The 16,273-nt window shown below is 40.1% G+C and overlaps 1 protein-coding gene across 1 annotated transcript in view; it reads right to left on the reverse strand.

The window, feature by feature from the left end:
* PPP2R5A (protein phosphatase 2 regulatory subunit B'alpha) overlaps nucleotides 1-13,364 on the reverse strand; it is a 72,072-nt gene extending 58,708 nt beyond the window's left edge. Inside the window, exon 1 of the mRNA XM_046681523.1 lies at nucleotides 13,033-13,364. Within this exon, the coding sequence (XP_046537479.1) occupies nucleotides 13,033-13,219 (187 nt within the window). The 5' untranslated portion in view covers nucleotides 13,220-13,364. The remainder of the gene's footprint in view (nucleotides 1-13,032) is intronic.
* Between the last annotated feature and the right edge of the window lie 2,909 nt (nucleotides 13,365-16,273).

Here is a 16,273-nt window from a genome sequence, read left to right on the forward strand (position 1 = left end):
ATGCCTTCATTAAAATTGGAAAAGGTGGGAAAAACTGTAGACATCACATTTTAGAAAATTTGAATACCTGAACCCTACCAGTTTGATAATGAATTCTAATATACAAATGTATATTATTTTAAGATAAACCCTAGAATACTATCTAAAACTTTGAGGAGCATAAATATTCCCATGCTTTACTCAATTACTATTCAAATGTGAATACATCCACAACCATTGCACTATAGAAGGGTCAAAATACGTTGTTCAATTTTTATTTCAAAAAACTTAACTATGTTATCTTTTGTATTCAAAAACCGCTATTGATAAAGTAGAAAAGAACAATAAGGAATGAAGATGAGCTAATGGAACATGTTATATGGATTCCTTGGAACGCAGAATCTTGGACTTTAGGAAGCAGAATACTGAAAAATAAAGTCTTCTAGGAGAATAAATGGAATATCTGTGTCATCTGCTTAATTCAATTTGAATATAAAATCTGCTATTCACTAAATAAAACAGTTTTTCAGAAGCATCTTTGTTTCTTATTTGGGACTTTTGGGGAACAAGAAGTATTAAGCAGATCTTTATAGATGGAATAACTATTTTCAGTTTTGACAGCTGCTATAAGGTTCCATTTAACAGCACTCTTACCTGTAACTTCTAAGAAATACTTGCTTAAGAAAAAGAATTACCTATTTTAACAAGATTGTTCAAGTCTCTAGAGCAGGGCCTAAGGTCTACAAACACCCGACTTTCCTCCACCATCAGACCACAGATGGGTTTCAGGGTGGTGGTGGGGAATCCAAGAACTCTGAAATTATATACAAAATATTGTATGTGATATTTTCTGAGAAGATGATGGATTCTTTTAATTGGATTTTCTAAGAGATACATGTGTAACCTCCCTAAAATTAAATACTAGTACTCTTAGATATTTCCTCTCCTTTTAATATAAGGAATTTTTATAATCAAGGTTTAAGATGATTTGATTCAGTATTTCCAGAAACAAAAACTTTATTCAGAAACAATTCTAAATTGATTTTAATTTTTTTCTTTCAGAAAATATGCTACTTATAATATTCTATTAAACTAAAAACAATGGGTTACAGAGAACAGCCTATGTTACATAGTCCCACTAATGGGAAAATATCGGAAGATGCTCAAAATTTTAAGAGAACTTTCCTCAGTCTTCATAAGATTCTCTTTTGTCTTGATTTTAACAGTAAGTTTATAAGCTTTTACAAAAATAATAAGGCCATTATAAAAGAAATAGGGTAGTTAAGAATATGACATTTCTCATTGCATAGTCTTTAAATGAGTTTATTTTAGAAAACCATGAAAACTGAGACTCACTCATGACTCATAGCAAGTATTATATCCTAAAATAGTCATTCCTATTCCACAGGAAAAGCTACTTTTCTAGATCTTAAAAAAAAAAAAGCAGTTCTCAAAATATTAAAATATGTTATATGTAAGGTCATCCAGGTGGTCCAAATTAAAAACAGAATATCAAAATATAGGAAATATCAAAATCAGTGCCTGGGTCTCTGATATCTAGGGAAAAACTGGGTTACTTTTACTTTTCCTACATGAATGACAGAAATTTCCCATGAAGGAAATATGACTGTGAAAATTAAATGCACCTTAAAAGCATTTCATTGTTACATTTGCTATTTTATTCCTACTTTGGATTCAAAGTTAGGCTGGTTCATTCACTGGAAGCATAAATGTATGCAGAAAACTACTTAAGAAGACGACATATTGCCTAATTTCAGTTTTTCTGGAGGTGTTAGCAGGAGAATAAAATCACTAAAGTGAGAGATGAATTTGCCCAGTTGATTTTATATCCAAGTCTCACTTATTGTGCCCCATTTTCTTCCCTCGAGTTGGGAAATAATGATCAGAAAGGCAGTGCTACACTAATGTGGCTACAGTTAAAAAAAAAAGTTTTCAAAAATGTGTGTACATAGCTTGTGTAGTAGGGGACTGAAATATATCCAGAATTTCCAACAGAGAGGCAAAAAAGAGTAGACAGAGTCTAATCAGTTCCTGATATTCCATAATTCCTCAAAATGCTAACTACAGATTATAACTTTGAGTAATGACTCCAAATTATAAACCTAACTCTGACACAAATGTGTTGAGTGATTAGAAGTTCACTTCATATGTTTCTCAGTACTCATTCATAAAACAAATGTTCTCCAATAAAAACTACCTTAAAAACAGAGCACCAGTGCTAAAAGGGAGACCCCAAAGAAGATCAATGAAGCTTTTTTATATCAGAAGAAGTTAAGAAATAAAGATCCTCTGCTTTAAAGGTTCTTAGAAAAACCTATGTTCAACACTGGCCTACTTGCCCAGGACCTAAATCAGTATCTTGGTAAGGCTTTCAATTACAAATATTTCTACTTTGCACTTATTAGCACCTTATTTTCTAGCAGTGGTAATACACACCTTCAGTTTAATATTATAGAGGAAGAATCAATAACCAATTGAGAAGATACTGAGCTATAAATGACTTGCACAAAAATATAACCTACCTGTTTTGGTTTCTCTATCAACAAAATGCTAAGTTTGGGGCTGTATGTAAACATTACTCGGTTTTAAGTCATAAAATTGTGAATTACTGCATGACATAAAATGGTGTCTTTCTTTAAATCAATTTAATAGCTTTGCTTCATTATTTCATTTAATAAGTATTTAAACCAAGCACTGACTACCTAAATGCTGTGGACAAAGATATGGATCTCAGGTCTTGGAGTTCTTAACTTATAGTCTAAATGCAGAAAACTGCCAACTAACTCTGACCTTATTCACTCACTCGTCCCAAAATATTTTGTGATCTCCCTCATACATATACCATCTGGTGTACACACCCATTCCATTAAATAGGGAAATAGATCATCTCAATTTCACCAGAAGATCAAGTGGCCAGCATCCCAAACTATGGACATTTTCTAATAAACAAACCTGGAAATCTTGTAATTAATATTTAAAAGTCATAGAAATTACCATATGGGCAACCTGTGATTCACACATCTAAAAGTCTATTTGATATTTACATCTGAGTTTCCAAGACATCTCAAACTTAAAATTTCCAAAATGCAACTCTGGATTTTTCCTCTCTATCTGGTTCCTTCTCACATGTATTTCTTCTCAATGGTGGTAGACCTACCGACTCAGTGGTCCAAGCTAAAACACCTGGGATTCACCCTGGACTCCTACCCTTCCTTCTCCATCTCCGCACAAACAATTCATTAACAAGCCCTATCTAAGATATTTCAAATACATCTTTTTCGCTCCATCTCTGCTGCTATTACCCTAGCCCAAGACATGTCTCACTTAGTCTATTAAAACAACCTCCGAACTGGTCATCCTTCTAAAAACCTAGTAATGCTACAATCCATTCTCCATCCAGCAGCTAAAGTGATACATATTTTTTAACTGTCAAGCTTTCTGAAAGAGATGTCCATACTTACTGACTTGGCTTTCACAATTTCATTCACTCCTCACCTTACCGAAATTTCAAGTCTATCAATCCTCTGAAACTCCTCTCAAGTCACGAATGTTACCTAAAGACTGCCAAACCCGTGGAAACTTTTCATTTCTTATTTGACTTGTCAACAGCTCTTTTCAGTTACCCCCAACCTCCATTTTTAAAAAGATTATCTTCCCTTGACTGCCTGTCTCTACTCTCTCCTGTCTTCCTTTGTCTCCACTCAAACAGCCTCTCTTGCCTCATGGTTACTCCTTTCCCTTTGATAATCATCTAAAGATGGTATTCCTTGGCCTCTTCTCATTCTTCACACTTCCAGTGGGGCAGTTGCTTCTACTTACATTGTTTCAAATGCCAGCTTTAATCTAAAGACTCCCAAATTGTTATCTCTAGCACAGATCTTTCTACTTAGCTCTAGACCCAAATATCTAACTTCCTACTAGACAGCCTCACTTTGATTTCCCACAGGGACTTCAACCTGTCCAAAGAACCATTATCTTCTCTCACATCTGAACTTCCTCTCCCTTTCCCTTTCAGTAAACTGCTATCATACCTCTTGTTGCCCAAGTTAGAAATGTATCATCATTAATTCCTCCCTCTCACCAAGTCCTGACTGTGATACCACCCAATCCCCACTTAGAGAGGGTCACCTTCATCTCTTGTCTGGATTACTGTGCCAGCATCCTAACTAGTGTTCCTCTCTCCCATCTCCCAATACAATTCATACCACTGTCAGGAATAAACACAATACAGGGCATCAAGACAATGACCTAGACCCTAATTGTTGCTCTAGTCTCTGCTCTACCCAGTTCTCTATTACAATATTCTTTATCACAGCCACACAGACTGCTGGCAGTTCCCAAAATATGCTATGCTCACTCACCTCTGGGGCCACACATTTTGTCCTTTATGTGGACCTCTTACCCCACCTGTCTTGACCTAACACCTCTGGTGTTTTAGGTCTCAGTTTACCTGTCACTTTCTCCAGGAAGCTTTACCTGATCTCCCTCCTCACATACCAAAACTGGGGTGGGTCCTTCACATGGGGACTAGCCTCTTAGCACTTACTCTCATCACACTCATTGAAACTGCTTGCTTACATGTCTATATTCCCCCAAACTACATGCTCCTAAAGACATTTGGTTTGAAAAGAGAAGGCATTCATCATTTTATTCACTTTACTAAGTAAAGTTTTAATCTCTACAATGGTACACCTAAATTTTAAGCACTGTAGACATCAAAGAGAGGAAAATATTTCTGTACTAGATTTTGAAAGCAAAGGATGTATCCAGTTTGACAGCAGGTAAACAAAATCTTTTTCCTCTAGCCAATTAAATGAAGAATGGTAGTGTGAGTTTAAAAAAAAAAGGCAGATACATATTCCTACAGACGTTATACGTTATTTTACTTACGACTTCAAAAGATAGTCATCTTTAGAAAAGTCTGTCTGAAAAATTGCTAAAAAAAACCCCAGTGTTGCTAAATTAGAATTCAGAGTTTACAACAAAAACTGTCTCATCTTTTTCACTTTATCAATTTAGTCATGAGATTAACAATGAGTTCAAATAATTATCAACTTCTGATAAGAGCTATAATTCTAGAATATCCTTTACCAATGAGTGTGAAATAAAGGCAAAACCAATTAAACAGAGAAAATATATAATTTTTTAAGCTGTATTTAAGATTTGATACTCCTGAACTACAAATTCTAAGTCTAGTCATTAAAGAATTCTTGTTTCAGACATTTAACATCTTTTTAGCTATTGTCTAGACAGTTTATTCAGTAACTAAGCAAAATCCAAGAGAGTATCTAAGAGCTTAAAAATCTCTTACTTTCCTCCCTACCTTAAAAAAGCTTCTCTGATGAAATGACAAGATGGCTATTTACTTAGAACAAGAGTGAAACTGACTCCCAATGAAAGCTAAACTAGAATGACTTGTGTGGTCCCAGTTCAGCAATGGAAGGCTCAACTAGATGTAACATCACAGTAAGGGTATAGTAGATGCAATTAGCATCACCATTCCAGTAGGAGGAGTGTGTTCCCAAGAAATCCCTTGCCTTCAGTATCCAAGTTAGAAATAGGTTCTCTGAATTTTATCTTGTGAGCCCATCATATTCAGCAAACTAACCCCCCTTCCAAAAAACATCCATGATAGGTTTCTTTAGGAAATCTGACCAAAATTGCAGAATCTCTAAAATTCACTATTACTCAAACAGCCCACAGAAATAAATTCCTTCGGGGAAGAGTTCAAAAAGATATACACAAAAAGGAGGTTTGAAACTGCTTATTAGTCAATATCGTGCTCAGACAAGCAGTGCTTATTTTGCATAAACCTAGCCTCTCATGTAAAACTTTTTCAGCAAAGCATTTAGGTACCCTGTCACATAATAATGCACTAAAAGTAATTCTATATTTAAAATCTGTTCCTTTCATCTCCTTCAAGGACATCCTTATAAATAAAGATTGTACCTCAAATTTAGAAACTACTGAAAACTATTTCAGTTCATTCAATGTTTATATACACATGTCCACATCTGGGAGTCAACCCAGTATTACCTGCCCACACAAACCTTACGCAACATCCTTCTAGCAAGATATCTATCAATAATGTTACATGTCACCTTATACCAGTCATTTACAAAACACAAAATAGAAGAGTAAAGAAGCCTTTGTTTTAAACCTACATTTACTATTACGGTATTAAAAACCCAGAATTTATTTACTTTAAAACTCTGAACCAGATTTAGGCACAAATATAATAAAACAAACAAAACAGAAGAGAACCAATCTGTTGGTAGATAGCACCCAACATCACTGAAAGAAGCACAACCAATAACTAGGTGGGGGGGTGGAGGGAGATAAAGGGAGGAGGTCCAGAAGACAACCAATAGGTAATTTCCTCATTGAAACAGTGATGCTATCTACATGACCACATTTATTATGCACACAATACAGTGTTTGGTACCATAATGGGATTTGAAAACACAAATGACTTCTGCTTTCACAAAAATGTTACCATCTCATTCTGGAGAGAGAACACCACTACACAACAACTGAACACTGACTCAAAACAACAAATCAACAAATATAAGTATTATTCAAACTGGTCAGCAGAAAGGCCAAAGACAAAACAAGGATTTGTAACGTAAGTGGCTCCAGGTCGTCACTGCCCTACCTTTGATAAAAACTGTGGTCAAGATTAAGATGACAGAACTGAAGACACTGGAGAAAAATACTTCTTGATATTAAATAAATATAAGCAATGACCAAAAACACAGTTAAGTTCAAGAATAGTTCATTTGGGGGCTGAACTGGTGGTGCAGTGGTCAAGTTAGCACGTTCCGCTTTGGCGAATCCTGGGTGCGGACATGGCACCACTTGGCAAGCCATGCTGTGGTAGGTGTCCCACACATACAGTAGAGGAAGATGGGCATGGATGTTAGCTCAGAGCCAGACTTCCTCAGCAAAAAGAGGAGGATTGGCAGATGTTAGCTCAGGGCTAATCTCCCTCAAAAAAAAAAAAAAAAAAAGAATAGTTCATTTGTTTAATACTTAATATTCAACATATACAGTAGTAATATTAGTTCTAAAATTATATGCTTTGAGCTTATCAGTTTTACATTCCAAAGTGGTTAGAATCATCACGATACCCTGAATGATGGGATTAAAACTAGGTAAACCTTTATGTATGTTCTCACTTGTACTTGACAGCTCAGCCACAGCTCCAAAAATCACAAAGAAAATAAAAACTGACCACCTAGTATCAAATAATAATTGAGTTTTAATTATGATAACTACAGCAAAATTCAATAGATAGAATCATCTCATCATAGCTAAAACTCCAGAATCTAACAGCACTATCCCCTTCAGGAAAGCAGCTGATTAGCCATAGGGGGCAGCAAAGTTAAGAGAGTGAAAAGTAAATAGCAGGAGGTGAAGTGAGGGCAGGAAATGTTAATAGGCTGGGTAATGAGCCACGAGTATCAGAGGCAAAAGGACAAAGTCTCAATTAATGAATTAAATCAATAGATAGACAACGCTAAACTAGTGATTCCAACCCCTGCTGCACATCAGAAGCACCCCAGGAGCTTTTAAAAGTACAAATGCCTGGATCCTACCTTAGACCAATTAATTTAGAATCTCTTAAGGGTGGGACCCAGACAGTGATATTTTTTGAAGCTCTCCAAGCACAGTCAGGATTGAGAACCAGAGTGTTACAACACATAAAAATAAGAAAAGCTAGTCTCTACGCCCAGCTTTTTACAATTTAAAAAGTTAAGTTTAAAAAAATAAAGCACAAAAATCTATTTCTCAAACGTATTATTTTTGTTGATAAACCTGTCTTTGTCATCCAAAGAGGGAAAATAACTCATTGAGGACTAATTCATCTTTGTGATTTTTATCAGGGGAAAATGTTATTCTTACAAATAAAAACGATCAAACTGAAGTTTAAAGGGGTTAAACAGCTAGCCCAAAGCAATTGTGACTCATCAATGATGCAGGAAGACAACTCCAGTCTACTACTCACAGGATGGAGCTCTATCCCAAACATCACACTATTTTACTAAATACATTTTACTGGATTATCACTTTATTCAATTAGACACTTCATAAAATCATCCAAAATTCAATCAAGAATCAGAGGAGGTAATAAAATTGAGGGGAAAAGAAACTTGACTCTAAATAGGAATTTTCTTTTTTTTTTTTTTTTTGAGGAAGATTAGCCCTGAGCTAACTACTGCCAGTCCTCCTCTTTTTGCTGAGGAAGCCTGGCCCTGAGCTAACATCCATGCGCATCTTCCTCTACTTTATATGTGGAACACCTACCACAGCATGGTGTGCCAAGTGGTGCCGCATCCGCACCTGGGATCTGAACCGGCGAACCCTGGGCCACCAAGAAGCAGAACGTGCAAACTTAACCGCTGAGCCACCAGGCCAGCCCCTAAATAGGAATTCTTAAGATATTAAATTAGACTTAAATAGAAAAGTTTTCCCTCCACGTGAAGGTCAGCAATAGACATGAATGAGCAGTAGTGTTTTCCCCCAACAAAAAAAGATAGTTATGAAACCAGATCATGTCAGTGTTCTTGTTCCAGTTACCCTAAAAGACCACATACCTCAAGGAAAGAAAAAAAATTTTTTCCCTAAAAGTAAGCAAGCCTCTTCAAATCAGCAACACTGTTACTAGCCTTGATATCCCAGTGGGACCCAGTTTCTAAGAATATATCAACAAAGAATCTTAGCTACTTGGGAAGTTCTTTACCTCATCTGAAGGGGACTTGAATCTCAAAACCAGTTTCATTCTGTTCTTTGCTATCTACTGGCTGTCTCCTATGAGAAATGCACATCTATACAATTCTACTGATTAATTCGATTTCTTTGCTTGGTAAAAAACTTCAAACTTCAGTTTCTAATATTTTAAAGAGTCTGACTGTACCCTATTTCCACTACCACACTTAAGCTGAAAAATGTTACAGCTTCACCTCACTTCATATAAATCATATCTGAAAACTGATTATAAATGAAATCATACTTTAAGTACACTAGGAAAGTTTACTATTTATGTGACCCATTTAAAAATATTTTTAATCTGTATTTTCAAATATCAAAGAGAATGAGAGCTAACATTCTTTGACTTCCTATTTTTAGGCACTTTAATTACATTATTTCACTTAATCCTCACAATCCTGGTGAGATAGAAGGTATTATCCCCATTTTACAGATAAGGAAAACAACTCAGAAAGATTAAAAATTTACCCTTGACTCAGGATTGACCTCAATGACCCAACTCTTTCTATTGCACTGCTTCAATTTTCATAAAGTAGGTTAGCAGCAAAAATACTGAAATCATCTGACCTGGGTACTGGTGTTGCAACACCATAAAGATAAATAATCACAGGCCTGAAACTAAGCATATAAGCCTGAACTTTCTCATCAATAAAACAGAAATAATACTGGTCTTGCACAGAGTTGTGGGGATAACCCAATGAAATATAACGTTTGTATAAATACACTGAGCTGTGGATTGTCACCCAACAGCACTATCTTAGTACATGTGAAAAAGCAAGAGACTTCAGGAATTAGGAGTTATATACCTTTGGACTGTTTCACTTGTTATGAGCAATACTGTTTTTATAACTGAAACAATAAAGTGTAAAATAATTTGTAAACGTTAAATGTTATATAAATGTAAGACATCTACTACTTTACCAAGGCAATCCTTCCAAAGAATTAAACAAAATAGGTTAAACAGAGTAAAAAACTTCCTATTGTGAATAACAGATTTTTTAGAAGTGAGGTTTCTTAACTGTTGGTTACCACAGGAAAAGTTTTTTTTTTTTTTCATATAAATATTTATTTATTTTTTTTATTTTTTATTTTTAATTAATGTTATGATAGATTACAACCTTGTGAGATTTCAGTTGTACATTTTTGTTACTCAGGTTGTGGGTACACCACTTCCCCCTCCGTACCCTCCCCCCACCCCCCCTTTTCCCTGGTAACCACCGATCAGATCTCCTTCTCAATATACTAATTTCCACCTATGAGTGGAGTCATATAGAGTTCGTCTTTCTCTGACTGACTTATTTCGCTTAACATAATGCCCTCGAGGTCCATCCACGTTGTTGTGAATGGGCCAATTTCGTCTTTTTTTTTGGCTGAGTAGTATTCCATTGTGTATATATACCACATCTTCCTTATCCAATCATCAGTTTCTGGGCATGTAGGCTGGTTCCACGTAGGAAAAGTTTAAGGTAGAAAAATTAAGTCCTATACTAACGCAAATTTAAATACAGAAAAAATGATTGAGAAGATGCTCCTACTTTTATTTTCTAGTACCTAGTTCTCAGAGGAGCTTCTAGAATTAACATAGTAAGAAATTTTAAAAGAGTTTTGAAAAAAAATTTCTCAAGCTATACAATGTAAGGCAGTTTAGTTTTCAGGACCCACATAGTTTCTCATTTTAAAAATATTCTTTTAACAAGGCTTGTTATTAAATACTTTCTATAACAAAACAAAGAATTTACTCTGAACATTTTGCCACTAAAATCCTACAACCCACTTACTAAGTGATTTTACATAAACTTCTTATAGATGAAAAAGTTGCATTATTTTGTTAATCCTTACCCATAGTATGCATTGAGGAAATAGCTGGCACCTTTCCAGTTTAGATCCATGTGGACAAAGTGTAACACAAGCAGGTTGGGTATAAACACTTGAAAGATCTTGGATGCCCACAGGTATGTGAATCACTCCACAGTAAGGTTGTATTTCAGAGCAGGAAGAAAAATTCTCTTTCATATACATATTAAAGGGCTTTCCATTGGTTTTGTTAAGGCCACAAATGGAAAAAACTACTACTGACAGAAAAAGAGCACACAATCCTACGGTATCAAGTACACTGCTGAAGTACCAAGTGAATTGTAAAACAAAATAATAACTTTTCGAGCATTTTGGCATCTGGAGTAAAAGTAGTTTTCCCTGTAAGTGAGTAATCCATGTAAGAGTCTTATTTCTTCAATTAAATTTGCATAAATTTATCTTGAATACATAACTTTCCTTAGAAAGAATACTATATTTTCATGCAAAGTACACAGAATTAAAGTTCCAATTTTATTTTTTTCGTTACTAGTGACCAAATACTATAAATAAAACACTGAATCGCACCTTCAACTTGTTGAACTATACACCATATAACTTAAATGACTACTGACTGCATATTTCCCCTAGGCTTTTAAGAACAACATGTATTAAAGCTGCATCTCCTGGCTTGAACCAACCACATTTAATATTTAATTATGTTCATTAAATAAAAGTAAATATATTAACAAGGACAATACTAAGGAACCACAATCCCTTACTAAAAAGCAAATTAAATAAATATGAAAGAAAAACACTAGCAACAAAACTTCAAACTTTAAAAATAATTTGAAAATTTAATGAAAAAATCAATAATATAAAAATAGCTATGATGTTTTAAGTTTAAAACTTAAAATCCATGAATAGTAATTCAATGTCCTAACAGTTAAGATGATATTCTTTTATACCTCTGACCCAAGGTATAGGTCTTTAACTGCCTCAAGAATTCACTCAAGGAAGTCTTGGCAATGTCTACCATTGTGGTTTACCATTGACTGCAATATGTAAATTGTAACAATTTTTGTATGTTAAAGACCCAGAGATAAATGCGATACCACAGGATACACATATTTTAATTAAACCTTTCAGAAGCCAGTCTGAGTCTGGCTGTAGGACGTCCTTCATTTAGAAGCACCCCAAGAGGCAGGGCACTGTAGGGTCTGAATGGGGTTCCAGAGCTATTGTAGGTCAACTGTGATTTGATCTGGGGTTTTCTTTAGACTCCTAGCCAAACTAAGGCTGCATTCACGCCCGAGGACAAATTGCAACCAGATTGGCCTTGAAGTGGCTGAAATGGATTGAAAAATCTATTCAACACTTATCTATTTTAGTATGAACCTTTCATTTCCTGGCCTTGCAAAGAAGATGATCTAGATTTCTATCAGGTTTCTTTTGTGGAAAAACTGTTTTAAATCTAGGAGCACTATCATCTTGTTTCGTGATGATTTCTCTCTCATAAAAAAACGCTGACATTAAAATTACAACACCAAACGGTAGTAATTAACAAAGAACAAACTAGAACACCAGGAAACAATGTATTAAAAATCCCCTAAACCTAGTGGGAAATAGTAAGTGAGTCAAAAGGAGTGCCAAGTTCTCCTGCAAGGCATTAGGCACGGATATCAATCTGAATCACTGTACAAACCTACAAAGTCCCTGGCATCACTGCTTGGTGAACTAAGTTCCCATTCCCCTGCAAAGCAACATCACCAACTCCTTTACACTTCTCCACATTTACCGTGGATATCTTCTCAGGCAATAGGGTATTTTAAGTCTTTCTATTCTTTAAGCTAAAGGATAACGTTTAAAGCTAACGATCCAGGAAATAAGACACTCCAATGGTCAGATTTTTAGGCTTTTTCTTTATAAATAAATCTAAAGGTCAGGTAACTCTTAAATGTTGTTTGCAATGATTCCCGGTCGGATGACTCTTCGGAACAATCAATGGGAAGGGGAGTGGAGGAGAGGGTGGGTGCAGACGCTTGATAACCGGAAAGTAAAGGACTAGGTAAGAGCGTCCGAAAAGAGCAGGAGGGTCACCGGAAAGTGAAGGTCGGGAGGTAAGACAGTTCGTTAAAGCAAGATGGGGAAGGGCAAGCCGGCGGGACGAGGGAAGAACTCCAGCTCGGGACGCAGGAGGAGAGTTGCAAGCTCAAGGGCAGGTAAGCGAGCGCGCAGGTGGGGAGGAGGTGCTGGCCTCCTCCGAGACGGGCCGAGTTAAGGCGAATCCGGGAGAAGAAAGAGAAGAAGCAGGACTCTCAACACCAGACCTGTTGGAATCAAAGACGGGGGAGATGCCAAGGCAGCGTGGAGAACACGACTCGCACGACGAGCCCCGGCGGGGCAGAAGGAAGCCCAGAAGGCGAGGGCCCTGCCGGCGCGCTCCCTCCCGGCGGCGCCCTCGGAGGTTACCTTTGAGCTGGGGCAAGGGGTGCAGCTCCGCCTGGCTGCCCTGGCTGCGGAACTGCGACGAGCCCTGCGAGCGCTTCTGCCTCTGCGCCTTGCGCACCGATTTCCGGGTGAAGCCGTCCACTTTCTCCGAGGCCGAGATGGCGGCGCTGGCAGCCCCCGCCGGCGGCGGCGGCGACGACGACGACATCTCCGCGGCCCTGGCGCTTGGCAGCTCCGGCTGCTGCTTGCGCGGAACGGGCAGCGGCAGGAGGAGGAGGCGGGGGCGAGGCGCGCAAAGCCCGCGCCCCGCCGCCCTGTCCCCCCCGGCCACACCGCCCTCCCGGGAGCTCCCGGCGCCGCCGAGCTTCTCCTCGCCGCCCGCCGACGCCTCACGGCCACATCTCAGGGCCGGAGGTTCCTGGTCCCCGCCGCGCGGCGAGCTCCCGGGGCTGACGGAGGCAAGGGCGGGGGCGGAGGGGGGTGAAGAAGTTGTTGACTCCGGGCGCGGCGGGCGGGTGGAAGGGAGCCCGAAGTTTAGACAACTGAGGCGAGGGCGCGGGGGTGCGGGCGCGGAGCGCGCCTCTCGTCTCTTCAGCCCAGGTCGCCAGCCGGCCGGCCGGCCAGCACCTCAGTGGGCGCTGCCAGTGCAGCCCGCCCTGCCTGGAGCCTCCTTCCGAGGCGCAGCCATCGCGGGTCCCCTCCGAGCCGCCGCCACCGCCGCGGTGCCCGCTCTTCCCTGTCAGCGCCGGCCCCTCATCTCCCGGGACGGGAACCCGCCGCCCCGGCCCTGGGCGCTCACACCGTCGCTTCTCACACCGGCGGGCGGTCAGGACCCCCTCCCCCACGCGCCCTTCCGCCGCCCACGGAGAAGCCCCAGCGAGCGACAGCTACAACTTGAGAAGCTGGTGGGTACAGGCAAAGGGGGAGTGTGTGTGCGTGGGCGCGCGCGCGCCAGGGCGCGCGGCCCGGGGGAGGGGCCTCGCGGGGGGTGGGGAGGGCGGAGATTGACTGACAACTTCCGCGGGGTCCCGCCGGCCTCTCCGATGCTCGGCAGGGAGTAGGGGGTGGGAAAGCATGCCAGCTCCCTCAGCCAATCGCAGGGCTCAGCGGCGGGCCGGAGCGAGGCGTGGCCTCCTGGAAGGTCTGTCAAGCTGGGGGGGTTAGGCAGGGGGAATGGGGCGTGGTTGTGTGACGGACTTCGGCCACAGCCAATCGTAAGTGAAGACGGCGAGCGGACCGCCGCTGGCGTCACAGCAGCCTAATGAATTCTCTTTGGGTGGAGGGGAAGAGCCCCTCCACCAGCGAGCACCTTTGCACGCCTGCGCGGCCGCTCCAGGCTACAATTGCTCTCTGAACAGCCTATGAGAAGACCAGAAAACTAGACGGGGGTAGTTTAGAGAGCGAAATAGAATGCCCCTTCCATTCCCTCTCTGCTGGCCAATGAGGCACTGAAGCGGCAGTGAGGACTGGGGCGGGAAAGAGTGCCAGGTGTTACGTCACTGGAAAGGGGCGGAGCAAAGGTCAGGCGGAGGAACGAGCAGTGGATTGACCGGCGAAGGAGCCCGGGGGAAAGCGAGGAAGTGAGTTCGTCCAATCGGAGCGAGGTACTGGACTTCTGGGCGGACCGTGGAGGCTCACGGGCCCTGAGCCTCGTAATTGGTAGTTGCAGAATAAATTTGTAGCTCTCTAGTGGTTCAGTTACCGCGGTTCCCGAGAATTGTTCTCGCCCCCGGTTTGGGCAATCTAGCGTCAACAATTTAAAAGAGTTCTCCAAATCCACACCCTCCAAGAAGAGGTTTCTCATGCCCGATCTAGTATCCCACTAATTTTCACTCGTTTTCAGCTGAAGGCCTTCAACTATTCCAACAGAATGAGTACAAATTCGCTGATTCAGTGGTTTGTGGATTTGCGAGCTTGCCATTTACTCTTGTTGGGATCCCTTCCTTGCAGATCCTGTCTAGATTTTAAACTTCTTAAGGACGAGGCCTGGTCATCTTAGTTCTTTGTGCAGTGCTTTCCGTATAACGATGCCTAATAAAAATAAGTGAGCTGATGTGTGTATGCTGAATACGCAAAGGGAACCAAATGTTGTCTCTCTAACCTATTACAAAATGCTCACTACCCAAAGTATGGAAAGTACTAAACAAAGTTCACAAATTGAGTTGTCATTTACGTAAAAATAAACACTTGCAGAGTAGGAGGAGTATAAAAATTACTAAGCCTAAAAAATAAAAAAATAAATGAGCTGAACAGTCTGTCTCCCTTTGACAGTTTTGCGCAGTTTTGCGCTAGTGGACCCAAATCTCCATTGCTCTCCCTCGAGCTCCAGACCTTTTCCTTTCGACATAATAAAAATAGCTGCCGTATATTTAAGCAAAGCGACCTGAGTATATTTACAGAAAATTCCAACTTGGGGTAAGAAGTTGGATTGTGTATCTAGAGCCAAACTTACTACCTTGAAACATTTCGTTCCTCAGATGCACTGAATGGTGAAATTGCACACTATCCGCCCTGTCAAAGAGGTTCAAACCTCAGCAGTGTCTTTGAAACCTTTCTGTTTCTCATCCAGTCACGTTCCAGACCGTATTGAACCTGCCTTCACAAGCATTCAGACCTGGCCTTCTTCACAGTCTGCACAACTGACCGCTGAACAGAGTTCAGGGCTTTCAGCTTCACTGCCAGGTCAGTCTTTAAAAACTCCACTTTCGTCTTGTTTGCACATTTGAAGAACCACCCCATACCTACAAAATAGAGTCCAAATTCAAGGCTCTCCTCAATCTAATTCCTAGTTATCTTTCCAGGCGTAAATCCCACAATGTCCCTACACAAACTCTTTTTTCAGTTCAGACATGTCATTCCACATCCTGATCCCCTAAAAGCAGTTGTTGCGCTTCCTTGACTCAGTCTTTACTTTTCCAACATCTTGAAGTAATCTGTTTTTTCCCCATCTTGTTGAAACCTATCTTTTCCTCAAACCCCAGGTCAACCCCTGTCTTTAACGAAGTCATTCATGATATCTGGCCAGAAGTGATGCTTTCCTTCTTCACATTCCTGTAGTATTTATTATCAATGACACCCTGAGGACCTGTCATTCACATACCTCAGAGATGGCACTATGCTCTTTCTCCCCTGAAAGTTTGTAAACACCAGGAGAGCAAGAGCTCGGTTATTGTACATCTCTGTATCCCCTACTGAGCACAGGATAGATATGCAGTACATAACAATCTAAATTCTAGTTCTCAAGAGTAAGGTTTCTGAAAAT

Source organism: Equus quagga, chromosome 13 (genome assembly GCF_021613505.1).
Source record: "Equus quagga isolate Etosha38 chromosome 13, UCLA_HA_Equagga_1.0, whole genome shotgun sequence".
In the NCBI taxonomy this organism is placed as follows: domain Eukaryota; kingdom Metazoa; phylum Chordata; class Mammalia; order Perissodactyla; family Equidae; genus Equus; species Equus quagga.